Source organism: Numida meleagris, chromosome Z (genome assembly GCF_002078875.1).
Source record: "Numida meleagris isolate 19003 breed g44 Domestic line chromosome Z, NumMel1.0, whole genome shotgun sequence".
NCBI classification, from domain to species: Eukaryota; Metazoa; Chordata; class Aves; order Galliformes; family Numididae; genus Numida; species Numida meleagris.
In genome coordinates, this window is record NC_034438.1 from 74,678,698 (window position 1) to 74,700,348 (window position 21,651).

The 21,651-nt window shown below is 38.3% G+C and overlaps 1 protein-coding gene across 1 annotated transcript in view; it reads left to right on the forward strand.

Moving 5' to 3' along the window:
* PRDM6 (PR/SET domain 6) overlaps positions 1-21,651 on the forward strand; it is a 77,084-nt gene that overhangs the window by 31,340 nt on the left and 24,093 nt on the right. The window contains exon 3 of the mRNA XM_021381395.1: positions 19,522-19,649. Within this exon, the coding sequence (XP_021237070.1) occupies positions 19,522-19,649 (128 nt within the window). The remainder of the gene's footprint in view (positions 1-19,521; positions 19,650-21,651) is intronic.

The window sequence follows — 21,651 nt, forward strand, 5'->3', positions numbered from 1 at the left end:
TTCCCTTCCCTTCCCTTCCCTTCCCTTCCCTTCCCTCCTTGCAGTGCAGGTTACACCTCTGCAAACTGGACCTGGAATTACAGACAAGTGTCACCTTTGCATTACATTTTCCAGATTTTCCAAGTTTGTCAGACTGAATGCTCTTTGGACAATGTTTCTGACAGTTTAATTAATTATAATGGAAATATAACAAAATGCTCATGCCTTTAACTGTATTCTTTGGCAAGTATTGCACTTTATGAAGAACTTCATAACTCTAAAAAGGAAAAAATCCAATATATTAGTTAAGCTTTTTCATTTTTATTAATGGTCTTTGTTATGTGCTTCCTTATGTGGGAAGCAGACTTTCAGACAAGAAAAATGAAAACAAGAACAAAATAAAAGTCTCTTTCAGCATTGTGCTAAAGGGCTCAGCTCTCAAGAGCATTGTGAATGGATTAGCTCCCATTCAGTGAATGTGTTTAGAAATAAAGAAGAATGGTTTCGAGTTTAACCAGTGGTTATAGGTACTGGTTATAGGGTCAGTTTTGTTTTGTTTTGTTTTGGGTTTTTTTTGACCAGAAAAAGAGAAAACAGCCAAGCAACCGACTTGTAAGAGCAGTTACTTCCACCAGAGGCTATTTGTCCAAGGCTCCCTGGTGGTCTGCAGGACCTTGCAAAATGTTCTGCAGATTACTTGGAGAACTGAGTTCAAAGGAGTCTCCCTAGGTGGTACGTTCATGAGCTGTATTTCAGCACCATCGTGACAGATGCTTTCCCTTACACAAGACAGGACCTGCACCACGCTTAGCATTGGCATTCCACGAAGATTTCCACATATCCAGTGAAGGATGGCTGTGTGCTCATCAGATGCTTGCTTGCAAGTGCCACATTAGTATATGAGGGCATTTAGCTTGCCCATAAAGTTTTATCATATCTGAAAGCAAGTATCAGTGGAGGATATGAATACAGCTCACATCAGTAGCCTGAAAAACGGCCTTTCTTGTAGCTGGTCCTAGTGCCTGGATAGCAATATTATGTCAAGAGTCACTAGATGACACTATTACATAGTTACATGCAATCTTAGTGTTCATTCTTTGAAGATATGTGGTGCAGTCTTCATTGTTTAAGTTTCTGATGGCTTACACTGTAGCCAGTACCAGGAATGTTTTCTCTCTTTCTGGTTAGGTTTTGCTGGAGCCTGGAGTTGATCCTTCACTTTGGACAAGACTGAACACCACGTCATTCCTATTTTGCTAGTTCAGTAGTCGTAATCTAACGATAAAAAATGTTTATACAATCTTCCCCTTACCCCCCCCTCCAAAAGTATGAGATTGCAACCGGTAGTAGTACAAAAACAGCTGATGTTTTGAGCTCTAAACAGCAAACTCTATCCAGGCTGTGGCATCTTGTATCGCATCATATTTGCACTCTCTCAGTCACTAACATGATATTGATAAGTATCTAGTCTAAGTTGGCTAGCCTTGCTTGTGGAGCACTGCCTGCTGAAGGAGCTTATTTCTCTTTGTTTTCTCATGGGAGACAAAGGACACTGGGTTACTTAATCTTAGCTAGTAAATGTTGTGGTAAATGAACCTTTAAGTCACTAAAAACTGAATTTACTCTTGATGTGAACAAAGGAAATGATAAACAGTAGCCTGATACTTATTATCAGTTTGCCTTATTGTCAGGTCACTGTTAAGGGTGTGTTAGGTTGTGGCCAAAGACACCTACACCTCTGAGCAGATACAAGTCATCTAGCTTCAATCAAGGTGGATATTTCAGCCCCATACATTATGTAACTCCAGCAGTGCTAAGCTTGCAATGGATGTAACACTCACATTAAAGACTTGGTAATTAGCCCTTGGTACATGCATGCTTAGGTATACCCTCTTGGATAACTAATGTACACCTAGAGAGCAAATCTGTCTGCATCAGTCACTTCAGCTGCAGTGCAGACATACACTAAGTCAGTAAAATTTTAGATTTGTGATTATACTTGATGTATATAAAGGCAACATTACATTGATATCTTCTCCCATGCAATGCACCTGATATGTCTACTAAAGCAAAAACTACTTAATTTAAGCACTATTTTCCAGGCGCAGAGGCACCAGTATTTTCATTGCAAAACATTTGTTCCCAATTGTAGCCATGAGAAGGTCAGAAGAAGTTCAGAATTGCATAATGAAGTTTATCTGCTTGTTTGGAAAAATGATCTGGTCATTGCCATAACCAGTTACAGTGAATTGTTTTGGTTGTATGGTAATAGGATTTTTATATTAATACCATATTTTACATGTATTTATAAAACAGTTGAGCTTTGACTATTATAGCTCAGATCTGTGCAGTTTTATAATTGAGACATTTGCAAATTTACACTTAAAATTATTTTGTCAGGGACTAAATATAAATGCATTTTAAAAGAAAAACTTCAGATAATTGCATTGTGATGGATCTTTTGAATCTTGTTAATTTCTTCTCTCAAAGATATTAAATCAATACAAATTTCAAGACTGACTGTATGCTATATATGAGTGAGGTGTGTGGTGAAACTGGAATTTTTTTTTCTCATCTATGTGCACGTTATTTGAATCCGTGCCATTAAAACTGACAGCATTTGGGCAGAATTGCAATATTACATCATGGTTTACCTCAGGTGTAAAATGAGGTTGCTTTGAAAGTAATGTCTCTTATTTATTTCCACGGAAAATACAACAGACACAAAGAGCCTAATAATACTATTTGATAGAGCAAATTCTCAGCTATAAAACACCTTTTTTCAACATAGTCACCACCACTGGCTGTGTATTTTTGCCAGCAGTGAACGAGAGCCTGCAAGCAGAGCTTGTACAAATCTGCATGGATGTCTAGGGTGTGGCTTGCCTTTCATATTGCTATCACCCCTGCTGAAACACACCATCCACCCCTCACTCTGCTCACCAAGATTCAGTCTCTACTGCCATCCCACAAACATTTGCCTCTGACATCGGGTCCAGCATCATAAAATAGGAGGCATTACTTTCAGAGGAGCCCCTGTACAATTTATTAGTTTTTATTTTTTGGTAATATTACAGGTGAAAAGTACTACAGTCACTCGTTACAGTCCAAGGGCAAGGACCATTTTCCTTGCCCTTTCTGTCCTATCATAACTGTCACTGAACAATCAGCTGGCTGTCTGCATGCTGCTGGTTGCTGTTGTACTGAATTGTAGGAAACTTCCACCGTGAGTGGGAGAATGAAGCATCGACATGCTGCGTTGTGGAGCATATTGTCTTCTGACAGTGTTTCTAGTCCTTACGTGGCATGTTTTATGCTAAATGTTTTTCATGCAGGAAGACTTTGAGTCTGGTTCAGATCGTATTTACAGTTGATACCTTATTAGAATGAGAACCTTTTGTTTTAGACTCTGTTGCTTTTGAGCGTTTTTAGAGAGCTGACATTTCAGACTGAGAAAATATGTCACAAAAATGATATTTACATTTTATGGATATGAAATATATCAAGAAATGAACTGTGTAATTGCTGATGATTTAACAATAGTACTTAGAATTGATTTAATCCATTTAACTGCCATTCTTAGAGGACAGTAATCCCTCCTTAATTTTCACTCAATTTGAAGTAATAGATATATAAGACAAAGTTAAATCTGAAATGTGGAAAAAGTAGCAAAAAGTAAGTGACAACAGGAAATGTCATTTTCTTCCTTCAGGACTGCCAGACATTCTGTATAATACAGGATATCCTGTATATATAGTGAAGTCAAATACAAAAAGCATACAGGGCACACACTCTTCTGTATTGTCATGGCAACTGATGCTTTTCCAAATACCCAGCAGCTTAAATTTCCAGAGGTTCAAAAAAACAGCAATGGCATCTGAACCAATTGCATGCGCAATTGGTCCAGCACGTGAGGTTAGTTGAGCCTGTGCAAACTGTGCTCCAAGAGTTTTCTGTCCAGCAGTGTTCCAGACTGTGCTCTCTTATGATTTCGTGTTCCATGTCGTGACTTCTGGAAGTAGTTAGATGGAGTTGGGATGCTGTGGAGAAGGTCATTGAAGATACAGATAGGTATCAGCGGGGATCAGCAAAGGTCACTCTCCCAATTAATATAGGTGTGTACAGCAAAAGTTACAGTTTTACTTGTTTGCTTGGTTAGTCATTTTGTTTGATTTTGGCTTTGTGAGCCTTCATCATTACTATCATGTTCTTCTCTATTTTCATATCACAAGGTCAGATATGCCAGGACACCACTCGTCCTCTTTGTGCAGTGACAGACTCTGCTGGGCATTTTGCTCTTCCATGCACTGAACTTCCAGGGATATCAGTTGAAGTGCAGTGTATGAAATAAGTGAAAAATATTTTGATATTTATGTTATACACTGGAGTCATTGTAGACATGGAGATTATCACAGCAGCGAAAGTTTTGGTGACAAAGGACACATGCCCTTCCTAAAACTAAACTTCATTAGTTGTGCTTACTGAACAATGAGCCTTTAAATTATGGAATGCTCCTGAATGTACCTCGTTATTAAGCTTCTGGTAAGTGTCTTTTCCTCTCAGTCAGTTTGTTTATTCATCCTTGATTCAAAGGATTTGCTCAATTTTCTATTAAGTATAATATATTTCCTATCCAGATACCACATGGGATTACAAGACAATTTACTTATCTGGACAAAATAAATGTCTTTCCTTTGAAGCCTGGAGTAACTCACATCCTTCTCTGCTCTCTACTGGAGAATGAAAAGTCTTTGAGAAAGAGAAGCAAAATCTGCCACAGTGAAATACTGTTGTATTCTGTTGGACGATCCTCAGTGTTTTTTGGCTGGATGAGTCAGCAGAGGCTAGAATCATGGTGCATTAACCTTTCCCATCTCACTCTTCCCATACTCCCAGGTTCTTGGAGAGTTTTTAGACAAATTTGAGCAGGCAAAGATGACAGTCCTGGGATTGCAGCAGCTGTTTGAGCTGTCTCAGTACACTGTCTTATCTAAAGTTGGCCGTGACTCTAAAATATCAGTGACTCCCTAATGCTGAAGTATTTTTTTTTGTCTTCTCCTCTCACCTTTTACTTTGATTTTTGGCTGAAAATTTTGGCCTCTTTAGTTTGCTGTTGTTAGGTGGAGTGAGTTCAAGACACTCAGCAACCAAGGGGGTTCAGTTTAGGAATGTGTTGCAAATAACTATAAAATATGAAATTTATGTTATCCACAATATGTTGGAGGTCAGTTTGCCCTCAAAACATAATGTCTGACAATTGTGCTTTCTTAGTGTGGGTTAGAAAAAGAATATAGTGGACTAAGAAAAACATCATAATTTAAGAAGTGACACATTTCAACAAAGACATAAAACTGTAGGCAGTACAGAAAAGAAGCAAAACCTTAGGAAACCATTACTTCATTAGGACAAATATTTTATGTATTTTAAAAGATTACTTATTAAAAAGGGTGAACTGTAGGACATTCATGTCTGCATGAAATCATAAATCTGCCATTGGAGAACAAGAAGTTCTTCTTTCTCTGGATAAATTAATTTTTATTACGGCTTCATCAAATTCTTTTAAAGCAGTTAATCTGCGTAAATGTATAAGAGTCAATACACAGACAATTATTTCCTTAATCTTTCATTTTTCAAATGTAGTGGTCGAGCCAGTTAGGAAAGTCAGCTCTGTCCAGTAGTCTGCTGTGAGGCATTTGAAGAACTGAAAAAGGGCTTGTTTGCCTACTGTTAGCAGGAACATGTTCATTTTGAGGAACAACTTGCATAAAACATAAGGATTTACTCTCTCATTGTCCACACTGCTTAGCTTCCCTAGCCCCTTCTTCAGTATGCCTTCCAGCAGACAGGCAGCTGGCAAAGAAAGGGCTTCATTTTTGACCTGACAGATTCAGGGCTCATTTTCTTTGTTAATGGAGCTGGTAGAGCTCTGTGCCCCACAGGGAAACCAAGGCTTCTCTCTTCTGCCAAGGGGATGAGGGACTCTTCCTGCTTAGCTCTGGAAAACTGCAAAATTGCACTCCCTATTAATCTCTTTGTATTTAAGGAGAGAATTTTTGTGATTATGCATGAGGGAGAAAGAGAGAGACAAGAAAGGAGTGGGGAAAGGTTACGCTTTCATCACATTTTCTGGGTCTCCCAATTCATTTAGTCTTATCTGTGTCTTGTAGATTGCAAGCTCTTAGGTGCCATGACTGTTTTTATGTATGCCTTTAATAGCCTATCACTGGTGTACAGCAGATAACTAGTTACAAATTGTTGAGGTTTTCCAAGGAAACAATTTTTTTTTCCCCCAGAGAATGCTGAGAAACTAAAACTGTTTGCATAAAAATGTCAGTTTCAGGAAAACTCTCGATGAATAAAACTTTGGGGAAAATGGTTCAAAATCATCTAAACATGCTGTTCTTACATTTTCTAAACAGAAAGTTCATTTTTCCATTCAGAAGTACTTTCATTTTTAAAGTTCAGTAAGCTTGCAATGAAACATTTTCTTACAGTTAATAAAATCTTGAAATCATCCAGATGAAATTTTTTTTTCCAAAATATCTTGCTCCAGAGCATTTTGTTATTGTTATTAGTTTACAAATATTGTGGGGTTTTGGCTGTACCCAGTAGGATCATTTTGCATGCAGCTCTGCCATATACTGATTAATTTCCCCATTGTGTTAGACTTCGAAGATGGTCAGAAAATAATTTTAGAAAGAGCTAGTTTGTTTTGCTTTGCCTTTTAGAATTTATACCTGAGGAAGAAATACAACTCATTTTGCATGTGTCAGTCTGCTCTTAAAAATTTCACTTTGCATTGCAGTCACTGATTCTGCTGATCTTTAATTCATGCATCTGCTTTGTGTTCCTTTGTGTAGAAGCTGACCTTTAAGGCCAGTGCCCTTGTGGATCAAACTACTCTCCCATTCCTGAAGTTTACGAGCACCCTCTGTGCTAGTCTACATAAGCACTCCCAAAATTTTCACTTAAAACTGTTTGGTACCTGAGATTATTTTGGCATGCAGAGCAGAGCTGAGAAAGGTTGGAAGGAAGAACAAAGCTGTCTAGTGTTAAAGATGGACATCCAACGAGGAAAAATGCAGAACAGTTGAAACAGGAGCCTTTGCAGTTGGTCCTCTGTTTCACTGGCATTCTCCAGCACTTTTCTGCTGTCTTGATAAAATGAGAGACAGCAAAAATGAACATGAAGAGACAGTAGCTGCTGGGACAGTAAAGGCAAGTAAAGAGAGTTGCAGGGTGTGATTAGTTTTGGGAACAAGCAACTTGCCTCCTGCTGAACTGCCAGCACTGTTTCTGTCAGCATCTGTGTGTCGCTTGGACATCTCTCATCCCAGTACGGACTTTCTTGGATACCAGAGTGGAGCCCTGCAGGATGTAGTTTGGCTCCATGCTAGCAGAGGGCATCTCCTGATACTGTGCTCCATGGGAGGCATTAATACATATTTATTCCTGAATCTATATAATTCTACAGTTAGAAAACTAAGCTCATCAATTATAGGTAGCGTAAATGAAGAGCAGGCTGCAGCTTTGCTGTTTGTTTCTATATCAAATCTGTCTGGGCTAAATGGATATATATGTACATGCAGATAGATGAATCTAGAATGTGCACAGCTAAAAGGGGAAATGCTTCATTTTTACTACTGCCCAAGTAATTTTCCAAAATACGTGCTTCCACCCTCGTCTATTGAGATTTTGGTTCAGGTTTTAATTATCACAATGTAAAGATTCATGAGTGCATGAGCGATTACTCAGATTTGCTGGTCACAGTCTGAGATTAATTACAAAACACAGGTTTGCAACAGTGAACTTGCCAGAATCTATCAAACATTGATCCCTTTCCATGTCAGCAAATATGGAAGTGAAAAGGATGAAGGAAAGCTTCAGCTGAAGAGCGGTTGGAACCTGTTGTGTTTCATTCACTTCAACAGAGGGGCAAAACACTGCGATGATGAGTCCGCCCTTTATTTACAGTATACACAATTTGTGACAGTGGTTTTTATAACTCTAAAAATTACACTTAATAAATATGAGAAGATACAGGTTTTCTTGATTACTTAAACCTAAATGTTTATTCAAGCTTTCATGAAAAGTTTCTCTTAATTTAAACAGAGCGAGGGCTGCTTGAACGGATGCCATTTTTCTTGATGTGGACTCACTACACATGAAACAAGTCTTAATAACATTCACACTCCTTTCACTGCTAAATGTACTCTGCAGAGGCTTTGCTTCGTGGTTTGCCTTCTGCAATCAGAACGAAACTCAAGTTGACTTTTTGTAGCTAGATTATATTTAAGGGTTACTGTCCTTCATTTCATGTAATAGAATGATTTCTGGCTTTAATTAAAGAGAATCAGAAGAAACGTGTGTAAATATTGCTGCGGTAGTTCAGAGCAATGAGGTATTACCGGTATTTTTCCTTTTGGTGTTGATGTTATGTAAAGTTGGAGACACTAACACATTGTGGATATTGTTGCTGAGCAGGAGAAGGGAAAAAGATAGGCTTGAAACACAGCCTGCGAGATGGCACAGGGCCAACGCGCTGAAAAATGGCAAACGTCACATTTAACAGCTGGACGCAGAAATATTTCTCTTTAATTTGGAAGGAGAAAATTTTTTTCACAGCAGGGCACTCTCAAAAGAGTACAACATCAAAGAGGGTGGGTCTCCCCAGTCAAACATCATCTGGCTCCAGTGATGGAGCAAAATGAATGAACTGTCAGGACTTTTTTCCAGTGTGTATGTTTTTGCCAAGTGAAAAGTAAAAGGTTCAGTGGCTTGTTCTGATCGCAGACCAAATCCTGATAATGGAAAGCTGATTCCTTAAAGTCTTCCTCTGATCAGCTGACAGGCAACGTCTGAAGAAGACCCCAGATTGATTGATGGTCCACTTTGTATTGATGGCCCCTGCCACCCTTAGAGATAAGTGAGATATGCCAAATGCTTAACAGCTCTGGAGGGCTCCTGTGATTGTGACTTAAGCAATGTTCTAATCTAATGTTATAATCCTCACAGAAACAAACTATCTTCCAAAGAAAATTAGCATGAGACTTACCAACACCAGGCCTGCACTCTCGCAAGGAAAAAATCGTTTCTGTTCTCCGACATGTGCCTGCTAGAAATACCAGCACTGCTCTTCAGTGCACCTTCTCATCTGCTTTCTGACCCTGACGCCAGCCCTCCAGTAGCTGCACACTAAGCATCGCCGTGCTGCTTTTCTGAGAACCTTACCATCTCACAGATTTGAAGAAATAATAAAGCGCAGACATTTTTTAACATAAAAACATGGCAACACAGTTTGTGCAGCCATTACTCATTTGTTTTATGAGGAATCTCAAGCATAGTTTATCATATACTTTATTACTTGACCTTTTAATCATCATCTGGGGAACTTAGCATTCCAGACATTCCAAAATATTCCAAACTAAAAATATCAGTGTGCCTCATTATTTAAAACTCACAAAGGAGTTAAGTATATTTCCTAAAATACGCCACTTTTACCGAAATTCCTCATTTATGGGGAGATCTCAAAAACAAGACATTTATAAAAGAACAGAAAGAACTGTCTATGGAGTCCCTACTGTACTATTGAGTGGATGTTCTGCTGAGATAGCTGTTCTACATTTCCAGCGTTAAGACAGTCTCTACCCATATTTACTTACAATATCAGAGTGGAGGTAAACAACTGGTGCGCAACAAACACTGATTTCTACAGCTAGAGGATCAAGAAGCAGAGTTTAAGTACTTGCTGTAAGTCATGTGGCAAACATTTTTCAGAGCAGGAGCTGAACCCAGACATCTGTGGAGTAATTCCAGTGTCTGAGCAGAGGTTTTAATGCCATTCTAGGCCCTGGAAAACATCTAAGACATCCGCACAGGACTGATAGGTAGGGTGCGGAACTTAATGAGACCTGCCTGCCTTCTGGATCAGTTGCTCAGGGCCGTCAGAAACAGCTGTGAAAACTGATGTTTAGATACCTGAATTTAACTCTTTGCACCCCAGTCTTCTGCCAAACATGTCCCAGTGGGTCACTTACGCTAGGCAATGATGCTCTTGTCACAGCAGAGTAATGTTCGGCACATCCCCTGAAAGTGAGGTGACGAGAAGAAGGCTTTAATTTCAAAGGGCAAGGTTGATTTTTGTTTGTTTTATTTTGTCTCCACATTTTACTAGTAACTTGTTTTTTTTCTAGATTAGTTTTACTACAGGATTGAGAGCATCTCAGAGCTCTGTCATTGAGAAGCTATGTATATATATATGTAGGTATATATGTAAACCCGTCCTTAAAGAGCCTATTAGAGCTTTACAACATTCTGAAGGTAAAGAAAAGAATGAGAATCTCCAAGTGCCTCAAAGTACTTTGTTTGTACTTTTGTACAAACAAAATCCTTAATCTAGCCTGCTTAATAGTGTTAAATGCCACATGTTCTATGTGTGATACCTTATTATGTCTGAAAGTATCCCTATAAGCACTGAGGCTGGAATTGATAAATCTAAAATCCTGCCTGGAACGGCTAATTTTCACAGAGACACAGCTTCATGCACAAAACTATGAAAACACAGCCTGAAAGAATGTTTTCAAAGTGTACTCACCAGAAACTGGAAGAGTAAAGGCTCCTGACTGGTTCTCTCCTTGTGCTATCAGCTTTCTCTTGGTCAGTAGCAAGGTAAGACCTGAGTAACAACTGAACAAGAGATCTTCCTTACTCTCTCCAACTTCATTCCTTCTTATGCATTAGAATCAGGGCATTTTACGATAATTCCCAATGTCTTTTGATTCAGAGTGGTTTTCTTAAGGTCACTGATCTATCAGTCAACTTTAGAGTTGTGTACCCACCCACCTGTTACAGTCACACTGCTGAACTTGATGCTGAGTGATGAGATCTGCCAAAGCTTGGTTTTGTACGTTCCAGGCTGAAGTGCTGTCCTCTGTCACGTTATGTTTGTGGTTGGCTATTCTGATCTTTAATTCTTTGCCCATCTGGATAAGTGTATTGACATTGCGGAAGTAGGCTGAAAGAACATCTCAGCTGAATGACAGAGGACCCTCTTGGAGCTTTAGGTTACTTGTAGAAGAATGAAAAGTTATGAAACAAACACATTTTAGTTTTACTTTGTGGTGCTTATTGAGTAAGGTCTGTGAGCTTTCAGGTAAGAGAGTGTTCAGCATAAGGCCCTTTCAATCTCCTTGTAACAACTTACCTGCAGGTTGGAATACGTACCTACAGCTGGCTGGTGAGAGATTCTTGTTGTTTTGGCTTTTTTTTTTTTTTTGTCTTTTTTTTGTTGTTGTTTGTTTTTATTTCTCTTCCTGTTTTGATAATTTGCCTCCCTGTTTTTAAAGTATATTTTTTTCTGTCGCCTCCCCATGTTCTCCTGCTACCAAGACTGCATGGGACTCCAGCACAGGAAGGCAGGGTGGAAATACTAATAACAAGCAGCAGTCTGTCCAGCTCATTGTGATCTGTACCCAGAGTGCCTCTGCTTTTTCTGTCATGTGTTGGAGCTGTCACATGCAAAAGCATACTTTGAAGAGGCCATGTTATGTCAGTAGGTATGCCAGGGGTATTCCTTCTTTTCAAATCCTTTTGAATGGGTCCATATCCAACTTCACATGTGCACTTTCTGCTTGATGTCCTCCCCTTTTTGTCCTGTTGCTAGATAATGCTGGTGTGTGTTGTGTGTTATGCTTCCCTGTTCCAGGACCAACATGGGTTAGTGTTAAAAAAATTGTTGAGGCTTTACTTAGAAAAACAGTTTAATCAAGCTGGCATAGCCAGCAGTGCACTGCTCTCATGACACATTCTGGAATAAGGCCCCAATCCTCCAACCGCTTACACAGATGCTTGATTTTATGCACGAGCAGTCCCATTGAGATCAATGGGACTACAACATGTGCATAAGTGTTTGCTGGACCAGGGTCTAAGTGTGAGATGAAGCCTTTCACCTAGCACAGACAGTTCAAAACAATGTTTGTAGTTTCACATGCTATAATCCTTTGAGAAACATTAAATCTAAATAGCTTTTAATATTTGTTGGCAAGTATTCTCTTTTATAAAATTTGCTAGATGATGCCGGCTAGATGAAAGAGAAGAATCGTTAAGCAGATATTATGAGATGTACACTCCATATCAGATATGTGTGATTGTAGAACACTGCTTTGAATAGTGTGAGCAGTTAAAGATCATTGGCTGTCAGGATCCATTTCTGTGCATTTTCACGGAGGTGTTGCATCTCAGGGAGTGTATTACCAGCAAATTATGGAGAATATTTTACAACGGTTGTGTCTCCTGGTGTTTCCTCCTTGTTCTCTTACTTCAGATCTCTATTCTGTTTGCAGTTTATACCAGTTCAGAATACTTCACTTTAGTTAAAAGCATTGGGAAGTTTTTTTGTGTTAACTCAAGTATAAAGAAATCGACACTGTTTTGTCTGTAATATAAAATTTTCAAAAGCAAAATCATTGTTTAAATGAAGTGCAACATTTTTCTAAATGGCAACAAAATACTAGCTGGTTGTTTAAAAAACTGAAGCACTTCAAAGTGAGTAACTAGTTTTTGGCGTATTTATTTCACAGACACATATGATCTATAGTAGCTAGCTTTCACTATCTACATAACGATACACTGTTCTTATTTCATCATAAGCCAAAAAGCTTAGACGTTATCCATATCACAGATACATATATATATATGTATATATGTCTTTATATATATCTGCCCATAAAGAATCTGAAGGCGTATTTTAAGTGGCAAAACAAATCAGTTAGACTTATCAAGCAAAGGAGAATATGAAAAGCTTTTACAACTAAAGCCTTTCCGAAATAACATCTGTACAGTTGAAAAGGGAACCTGCCCAAACGTTTCCACTTCTAGTAAAATGAGATTGCTGACATGTGTACTACCATTTTTTCGTACCAGTTTTATGTGTGTAGTTCACTGATGCAATAATATTTATTAGGCATCAAAGTTAGAGTTATGTGATGAGTAGACATTTCTTTATACTGTCTAAGAATAATTTGCTTGTTTATTGTACAGGTAATATAAAATACAGTATGTCATTTACAAAGTACTGCAGTCTTTGAGATATGATCTTCATAAAGGATGTGATTATATGATGTTAATATTATCTATCAACATCAGTGTTCCTTTTTAGTTCGTCTGTTCTTGGAGAATTTTCCATGCATTACTGTTTGCTTCTGTTTTTCATTATATTTCTTATTTTCTTTTATACAGAGCGACTAAGAGCTGTTCTTAAAACATTTGCTAAATGGTCTGACTTGGTAACCTAGCTAATGAATGAAAGCAGAAAGATGTGATTGCTAAATGCATGATTGCTTCTACATAGCTTTCTGATTCAGTGTGTAACAGTGAGAAGATGCTTATTCAGAAGGGCCCTCCTCTAAATCAGATGCTCAGCTCCTAATATTCAAAATATTTAAAGTCTGAAAGCATTCATTATTTAAACAGCTGTTATAATCAAACATGAATGCAGTTGCAATTTGATTTCCTGCCTAAACTGTGCTTCTTAAATGTAATCTGTTCAGGAAATTGTGTTAGTTGTCTCCTATCTTTCAGTTCTCTCAACTAAAGCTCTTATGAACTTTTCCAGTTTTTTAGATAATGAAATCCTTTGACAGTGTATTGATTCCAAAGGGAGCTGGGCACCAATATACTATACAGAATCCAACCTAAACAACTAAGTTATCAAGTCATGCATACAATCCAGTTTGTTTCCAGTTTGACATGACTAGAAATGCTAACTAATAAATAATGTTCATGTGCCATAATAAAGACTGAAGTCCATTGGCATTTTCCTCAACAGTCACTGCCTTAGCAGATCAAATCACTGAATTTTACTGTGCACTTACATGTGTTAATCTCAGAGCTTTTCAGAAAAGTGACTGCTGTTTCATGTGCTTTGCAACAGAATTAACCTTCTTTGTCAATTTAAGTTGGCTGTAGAGCTCTTGTCTACCAACAACATGACTGAATGCTCCCTCCCAATCTATCAGACATATATACGTATTGAAGCAGTACTCTATGCCTGGGGATGAATCAAATGCTGGAAAGCAAACTAAAAACAAAACAAAACAAAAAACTCCAACCAAACAAAAAACCCCACACCACCACCACCACTAAGAAGAGCAACAAACATAAATGGCTGTATCCTTCATAGGAAATAGCAGTGGAACTAGCCCAAAAATGACCATGTAGGCAAAGAAATCCCATGTCTTTCTGCCCATAGTTTCCCCTTTCCAAAAGTCTATGTGACTAATGGATGGAGAAACATGGCTTGAGTGGCCGATCCGTTATAAGCTCTAGGGACAAGACTGGGTTCCAAGGTTTAGGGTGCATTGTAGAGATTGTCCTTCAGTTGGTGGCTCTGACAAATGGACATGCAGAGGGCTGCTCATCTCCTATGAAGTGGCAGTTACATACCCATATTTATCAAAGATTGCACTTTTTGGTATTCTTTTAACTCTTTTTGTTATGCAGTTACCTGTAGAGGGTATTGCAATATTGTTCCTATCAAAAACACAGGCTCACAGTGTTGTGTTTCACACAATGTAGAGATTGTCCAGTTCTGATGTCCAGGCTAGTAATGAAATTTTCACTTTTGCTGTGGTTTGTAGGTTCATACATTGTTATAGAAAGAATATAACTTGGACTACCACATCTGACATATCAGACTGTTTAATCACAACTATCGTCTCTATATTTCCAGTAGTTTGGAGTACATCCATGGTTTTTATCTAGTTGGCTGGTGATTTATGAAAGGGGAATTGTTTACTCTAGGGAACATACTTTAGCGTGGGGTTGGACTTGATGGTCTCCAAAGATCCCTTTCAACCCTTACGATTCTGCAGTTCTGTATGTACTCACCAAAGGTATGCCTTGCTGTCCTCACTCTTCCCACTGAAGTCAAAGGTAAAACTTCTTGCGGGAGAAAGAGGCTAATGCTGAGTGATTTGAAAATCCTGTGATCTTATGCATTTGATGTCAATAAGAATAGCAGTGAAGAGCAAAAAGCAGGACCCTCTACTAATGGTAAGAATTAATTCTTGCATGTTTTGTGGTTTCTTCACATCTCTTTTGATGTCTTGCAACATAAAAAAAAAATAATTCAAATAGTTAATTATAGAATACAAATGTGTATACAAAGAGAAACTCCACTTTCAGGACCAGGCTGCCTGCAAGGAAAATGAGAGGTCAATTAAGTTGTACACTAACACCTTTTTTTATTTGACTAAATGGAAAAATAAAATGCAGGCAGAATTTCAAAAGACTCAATCCTTCACCAGGCCATGGAAACAGAACAAAGGAAAGCAAAAGATAGAGAGGAACGAACTCCAGTGAACTGACCACTTTTCCTCTCCCTGTCTCTTCTGTGAAATTGTTTTAAATTGCTTCACAGCTTGGCTTTCTCTGCGGCTATGCGATTACATCCAGGCTCCGTTATTCTAAAATTCTGTGACATCTACACCGACAAGTGGTATGACAGTCTTCTCCATTGGAATCATATTTGTTCCCATCTGTCCAAGTTAGGCAAGAAGCAATACTACTACCTCAGTATTGAACTGAGAGTTCTCAGAGCATTCTGCATTATCCATTATACAGCTTAAATCTTACGTGGTCCAACCTTGACTTGGTATGTTGCCAGTGTGACAGATGTTCCAGCGAGTGCTGTTTATTTTACCTAATAATAGCTGTTCATAGTTTTTAGAGCATTAATTATGTGAGATGCTGCATGCTTTAGAAATTATGTTATTATTGTCATTATATGCAGCTATCATCTTTGGCACTGTAAGTTTCAGTATCCACAGCCTCCAAGTTACTATCAGTAATCAATCCAATAAGTAATAAATCTAAGCTGTTCACACTGGATTTATTTGTGCACGTAAATAGGAGACGAAACTGACCAGTGCCAGTGCATTGACATCCTAACTGCTTTTTCCCCACGCTACACAGTTGGCACATTGGAGCAGCAGTGGCAACCTGTAAAAGATTTGGTGATATAGTTCTGTATCTATGTCCTGAATGCTGAGTAAATGGCTGTTAGTAAGGAGAGGAATATAAAAAGAAAAAAAAAAGTAGAAAAAAAGAAAAAAAAATGTCACTTTCTTGGAAAATGAAGCTTTTCTTCTTTTTTGTACTCTGAAATTTTGGAATAATAATATTTTTTGCATTGTGAGTCTTTTGACATGTAATGTGTCACTAATTTACTAGTACTCAGTGAGTCTACTAAGAAGTAAATTAATTAGATGGGAATTACTAAGAAAGAACACCAGGCATGTCACACAAGAAGGCAAGTGCAGTGATTATCAGACTCTGTTCTCTGCCAGTAAGTAGGCTGACGCACTACTCAGAACTGGAACGGGCCATACACAAAATATCTTAATGTTGAAACATTTCAGACACAAGTAAAACCAACCAATAAACAAAAATCTCCCTGAAGACTCATTAGAAAAACAAAGTCTAATAATTACCTGTGGTCAGAAGAGGGGAAAGATCCAGTAGGCAGTATAGGTAGCACTTGGAGGTGTAATCAGAGCAGAAAAATGCAGTAACTAACTTTTTTTCCCCACAACTTAAAGACTATTGTGAGATACACGTATTCACCACAGGGATTAGGGGAAATGATATTTTATTTTGTCCTGAGACTCCTGCAATGCAAAAATTATGCCAGAGTAGATCAATGTAGTGGTCTGGTGAAGGAATCAAAGTTTTTCTGTAAATTTAGCTCATCTCAGGATTTTGCAGTGCTTTTTTTTTTATTAGTTGCTATTAATGCTTAAATACATATGCATGTGTAATGCAGAAGCAGGTGAGTATGTACATCCATATATTTTGCTATAATGTCAGTGTTCAAAACTTGACGCTTGCAGGCTTATTCTTCCTCTGTTATGGCAGGCCATTGTTTGCTCACTCATGACGGCTTCTTCATGCACATATATAGTGTTTGCCAGATGTAGGCAAATACAAAATTACTAAGAATGATACACGATGGTAATATGAATAATAATAACAGTAGGAATTAAGTATTTCCTGATCTGAATTAAACATTTGTAACTGGACAAATAAACAGACAGAATGTAGTGTTGCTATTTTCCTTTCAGTGATACGGTGTCTGCTTTATAGCTGGATTTTCATTCCTGTAACAACAGAACTAAGAGTGCTGCGGGTCAGTGTTTATAAATCGTCAGAATTTAACTGCGCAGTTTTACTTGCAATGTCAGTAATATCCCTTAGGAAAGGACAAAGCACAGTGTCACTGATGCAAGAGTACTTGCAAGAATAAAGCATTTAGAAACAGTTTTGCAAGATATTTAGATGAAGAGATACTCAGCAGCATTTGTAGCACCTTCTGTCTCTTTCTTACAGCCATTGCCATTGATTTAAGGTGATGGAAAAGGTGATAACTCCTCCCAGCCATGGAAAGCAGAGCCACGGAATGTTTTTCTCTTTGTTATTTCTATTGTCTCCAAGAGAAATCACTGGTATGCTATGGGATAATGCAGAGATGGACAGAAAAATGATGATCTAGAACCTGCCCTAGACCTGGCAACACATCCTTGGTCCTCCATGTCATGGCATAAGAGAACTCAGTTTCTGCATTTTTATGATGGATTTTGTGTTCTCATGTCAGCTCAGGACTGTCCATACATATAGAGTTCTGTGCAGGTTCCTATATGTCCAGACATGGCTGCCAGTACTGGCTATGGCTGTCTTTGTCTTTCTAGCTTCATAGAATCTGGAGAATAGGAAGCTATCATCTCTTCATTGATGAGAATTGCTTTTTGCCTCATGTTAAGCAGTTTATTGCTATGGTAGTAAGCAGCATCTAAATGAATAGATAATAAACACTGTGCAGAAACTGTTTGGGTAGATATTGCCAAAATGGTTGCAGCCAAACACTTAATCATTGTCTTTTTTCCTTTTCTTCCTCTTTGATGACTGATTTCCTGTATAACTTTTCAACTCCCATTACAGAATTTTATTGCTTAGCATACTTTGGTCATATATTCAGAGTACATTAGCATGTTTACATGAGAATAGGTCCCTGCTGGTGATCAACAAGCTACTATGTATTTAAAAAAATGAACCAAATCACTAATATTGCAGTGTTTGTTTGCCTCTGGGGATTCCTTCTGTTTTCCCTAATTTTGTCCCACTGCTCAGCATCTTGCTTGTCTGTAAACTTTATTTCCCTGTCTCTCATGCCCTAGCAATAAATATGTCACTCCCGAGTACTTCTGATCCCTCTTGGTCAAGAGAAAAAGCAAGGTAGACTCCTGAATTGGAAATTCTCATGTGGGGAAGTAAGGCTCTGGGTTCTGGTTACAGTGTGTGTCTTTGTGTGCTCTGTAGGGAAATCACATTTAATATTTCAGAATTATTGAACACATTCACATGATTTCTGAGGTGATGTCTCCTGACACTGAAATAGAAATGCAGAATTGTTAATCTGCTTCCTCTACAGGTGTTCAGTTCAGTGAAATAAATATGTTTCACCTTTAATTTGCAGATTAGTACTTTCAAGAAGACAGATCAAGTTAGGCTCATATGATTTCAAAAGGAAAACTTTGGGGGGATGGAATTATTAAATGGGATGGCATCTGAGGAGCAAAAGATCTGAAGATGAGGTTTATTTTGGATAAGCACCTAATTGTTCAGATGCAATTTTGAAGTTTAACAGAGTAACAGGTACAAAGCTTGTGAGGTCATGTGCTTAGGAGTAGTGCTTCCTAGACATCATTTTTAATGAAGTCAGAAGAGCAGCTGTGCATGAAATATGTATCTTCACATTTCAGCTCCTCCAGAGCAAGCTTAATCTTTGAGTTCAGAGGGAGCAACCAGTGCAGAATAGAGACATATTACTGTCTTTTTAAAACATTACCCTAAGTGACTCTCATATCCTTGGCAGGGTTGTCATATTTAGGAAAACTCTGATTCCCTTTAGGCTGATTTGCACTGACTACTTCAAAACATTATATGTCTCCAGAGAGCTCTGAAAGGTGTCTTCAACTCTTTTTCCTTCCAGTCTCCTTTGTTTTCGTCTGATTAGCCCTACCTCTCCCTAATGTGCCACATGAGGTTACTGAAGTACGTGTTCTTGCTGCAACTGAGATGCGAAGGAAGGAATGCTTGTTTAGGGATTACTACTGCCCCTTGCTCAGATGTTCCAACCATTTAAATGCAGGCTTTACATCCAGATTTTCTTGTTTATCTGGCAGTTCATTATTTAAGGCCAGCCTGTCAAAATAGGTTAAATATTCTTTGGGAAACATGGTCACATCTTTGAGACACCACAAACATGTTTAATACAAAAAGATTGGCTTGATAAAAGAAACTTGATAAACTTGCATCTCCTAAAATACTTTTCTGCTGTTCCATGTAGATTTCTAAAAGCATCAGTATGCAATGACAAATCTTAAGGCAATAAATTCCTGGAAAAGGCACAGAGAGAAACCGGCAAAGCAGTGAAAATGATTGCTGATGATTTGTTCTAACTACTTGACCTTGTGACCTCTCCCCCAGATATATGACCAAGACGGGACATTGCAGCACTTTATTGATGGTGGAGAACCCAGTAAGTCAAGCTGGATGAGGTACATCCGATGTGCGAGGCACTGCGGGGAACAGAACTTAACAGTGGTTCAGTACAGGTAAAGCGTGTTTCAGTTTACTCAGTGCAACAAAAGAAGAAAGTTCTTAGTGAAAAATCAGACTGTAAGTGTCACCAGTACTATTACCTTTGATTGCAAAGACAATGGTAGGGCTTTTGTGAATGTGTTCTTCCAGGGCAACAGTAAAGCTGCAGAGTGTGGTGAAAATGGGTTTGACTTCGGTTGCCAGGAGCTGAGGCCATCGCAGTGCACACATCAGACTGGTGCTCCTGGGTGCCTCGCATGTGCCAATAGCACGCTGCAGGTGAATAGGGAAGGGGTAAGGGAAAGAGCCCAACTAGAAGTGAGGTCTTCTGAGAGTCAACCACAAGACGTTTGTGCACCTAGGTCTGATATGTGGCGTGCACCTGCTGTCCAGGGCTGCTAGTGCTTGGGCCTGTTCTGTCACTGGCTAGAGAAGGTCAAAGTGTGGAGAAAATGTACAGAAATCATGGCACACCTCACTTTATGTTCTCAAACAGACCCAGAAAACCTAGACAATGTGTTGCGTAAATATATGATCTCAGCTATAAACAAACCTCTTGCCTCAGAATCAGAAGCAACTGCTTGGCCTTGTTAAACATGATAAGAAGCACATCAAAGAGTGGCCTGTGTTTGCCAGCCACAGTGAGCAATCCCGATTTTGGCTAGTTGTTTTAGAGAGTGAAGTTTCTTTTCCTTAGGAGGAATCTTAAACTTATTTAGAGTATCTTTAAAATTAAAAATAAAAATACAAAAAGCAAGCTAAAATTAAATATATATAAAGTTTTATTTTCCCATGGTGTTCCAATTTAACAATGGTAAAATTTTTCAATTGCATTTTCAGCTTTTTTATTCTCTAGCCAGTTGACTAAATAATGCTGCAATTAAAAAAATAACAATCCTACTTATACATTACAAGTATTTTATTATACTCTTAAATGTCTGATATTTATAGTTAGAATCCTCTCAGATTTTAAATAAACACAATGGATAATGAATAAAGATGGCTATGATGAAAGGGTATTTTTGTAAGTGTCTTGTGAACTATTTCTCAGTGTGGTGATGTGTTTGTGCACATATAAAGATATAAAAATGTGTGTATATATGTATATATAGATAACAAACCTAAATGAAACATGAACATGAGAAAGTCATTCCACATCTGTCAATATTAAGTGGATTTTACAACTCTCCTTTCATGATGGAGTTTTTTACTTAGAGTTCCCTCTGTTGATCTGTTTTTGATTACTTCAGATCTTTATAAAATGAACTACAAAAACACAATTTAAAAAACTGGCATCCATCACCAGTGACTGCATCCAAGTGTAAGAAAATAGAAAAGTTGGACACTGAAAAACCGGCCTAATTTTTATTGTACATGGACGTCCTCCTCACAGAAAGTCAGCTGGTTTAAATTCATTCTGTTATGATTTGTAATATCTAAATGGAATTTTCTTCAAAGTGCTCTTGATTGATTGACCCTTAGCTGAACGTTTTGTTTTTATTTTGAGGCTGACAATAATGTTTGTTGGCATGTGTTCTGCTTCAACTGCGTTGGGACGCCATGAAGCTATCTTTATGAGTCATCCAACCACAATACTAAATACATGTCAGCAAAGGAAATATTATCCGAAAAGGGAAAAATCCCTTTGATGTACTTCAGCATGCAGAGATTTCTGCGAGTTTTGGAAGCTCTGCACGCTTGTAAGGAACGGTGTACGCTTACACATTTTTTTTCCGGCCTACTCCGTGCCTCACAGACCACCCATTGCTCAAAAACAGTTCTACTCTTTCAGCGGCAAAGTGTGTCATTTGGTTTTTAGCACATTCATTTGCTGGGCTGCTGTGTTTATGTTAAGGGAAGCCAAACTGAGAGATGAAATGTTACAAGGGTGAAGTACAAAGTAGACTCAATTTTTCTCCAGTTAGGAGATGCTGGTAATTTATAGCGTGGCTCCAATTTTCATTTTTATGTAACAGTGGAAAGAATTAATGAAATGTGCGGCACTGAGCAGAAGGA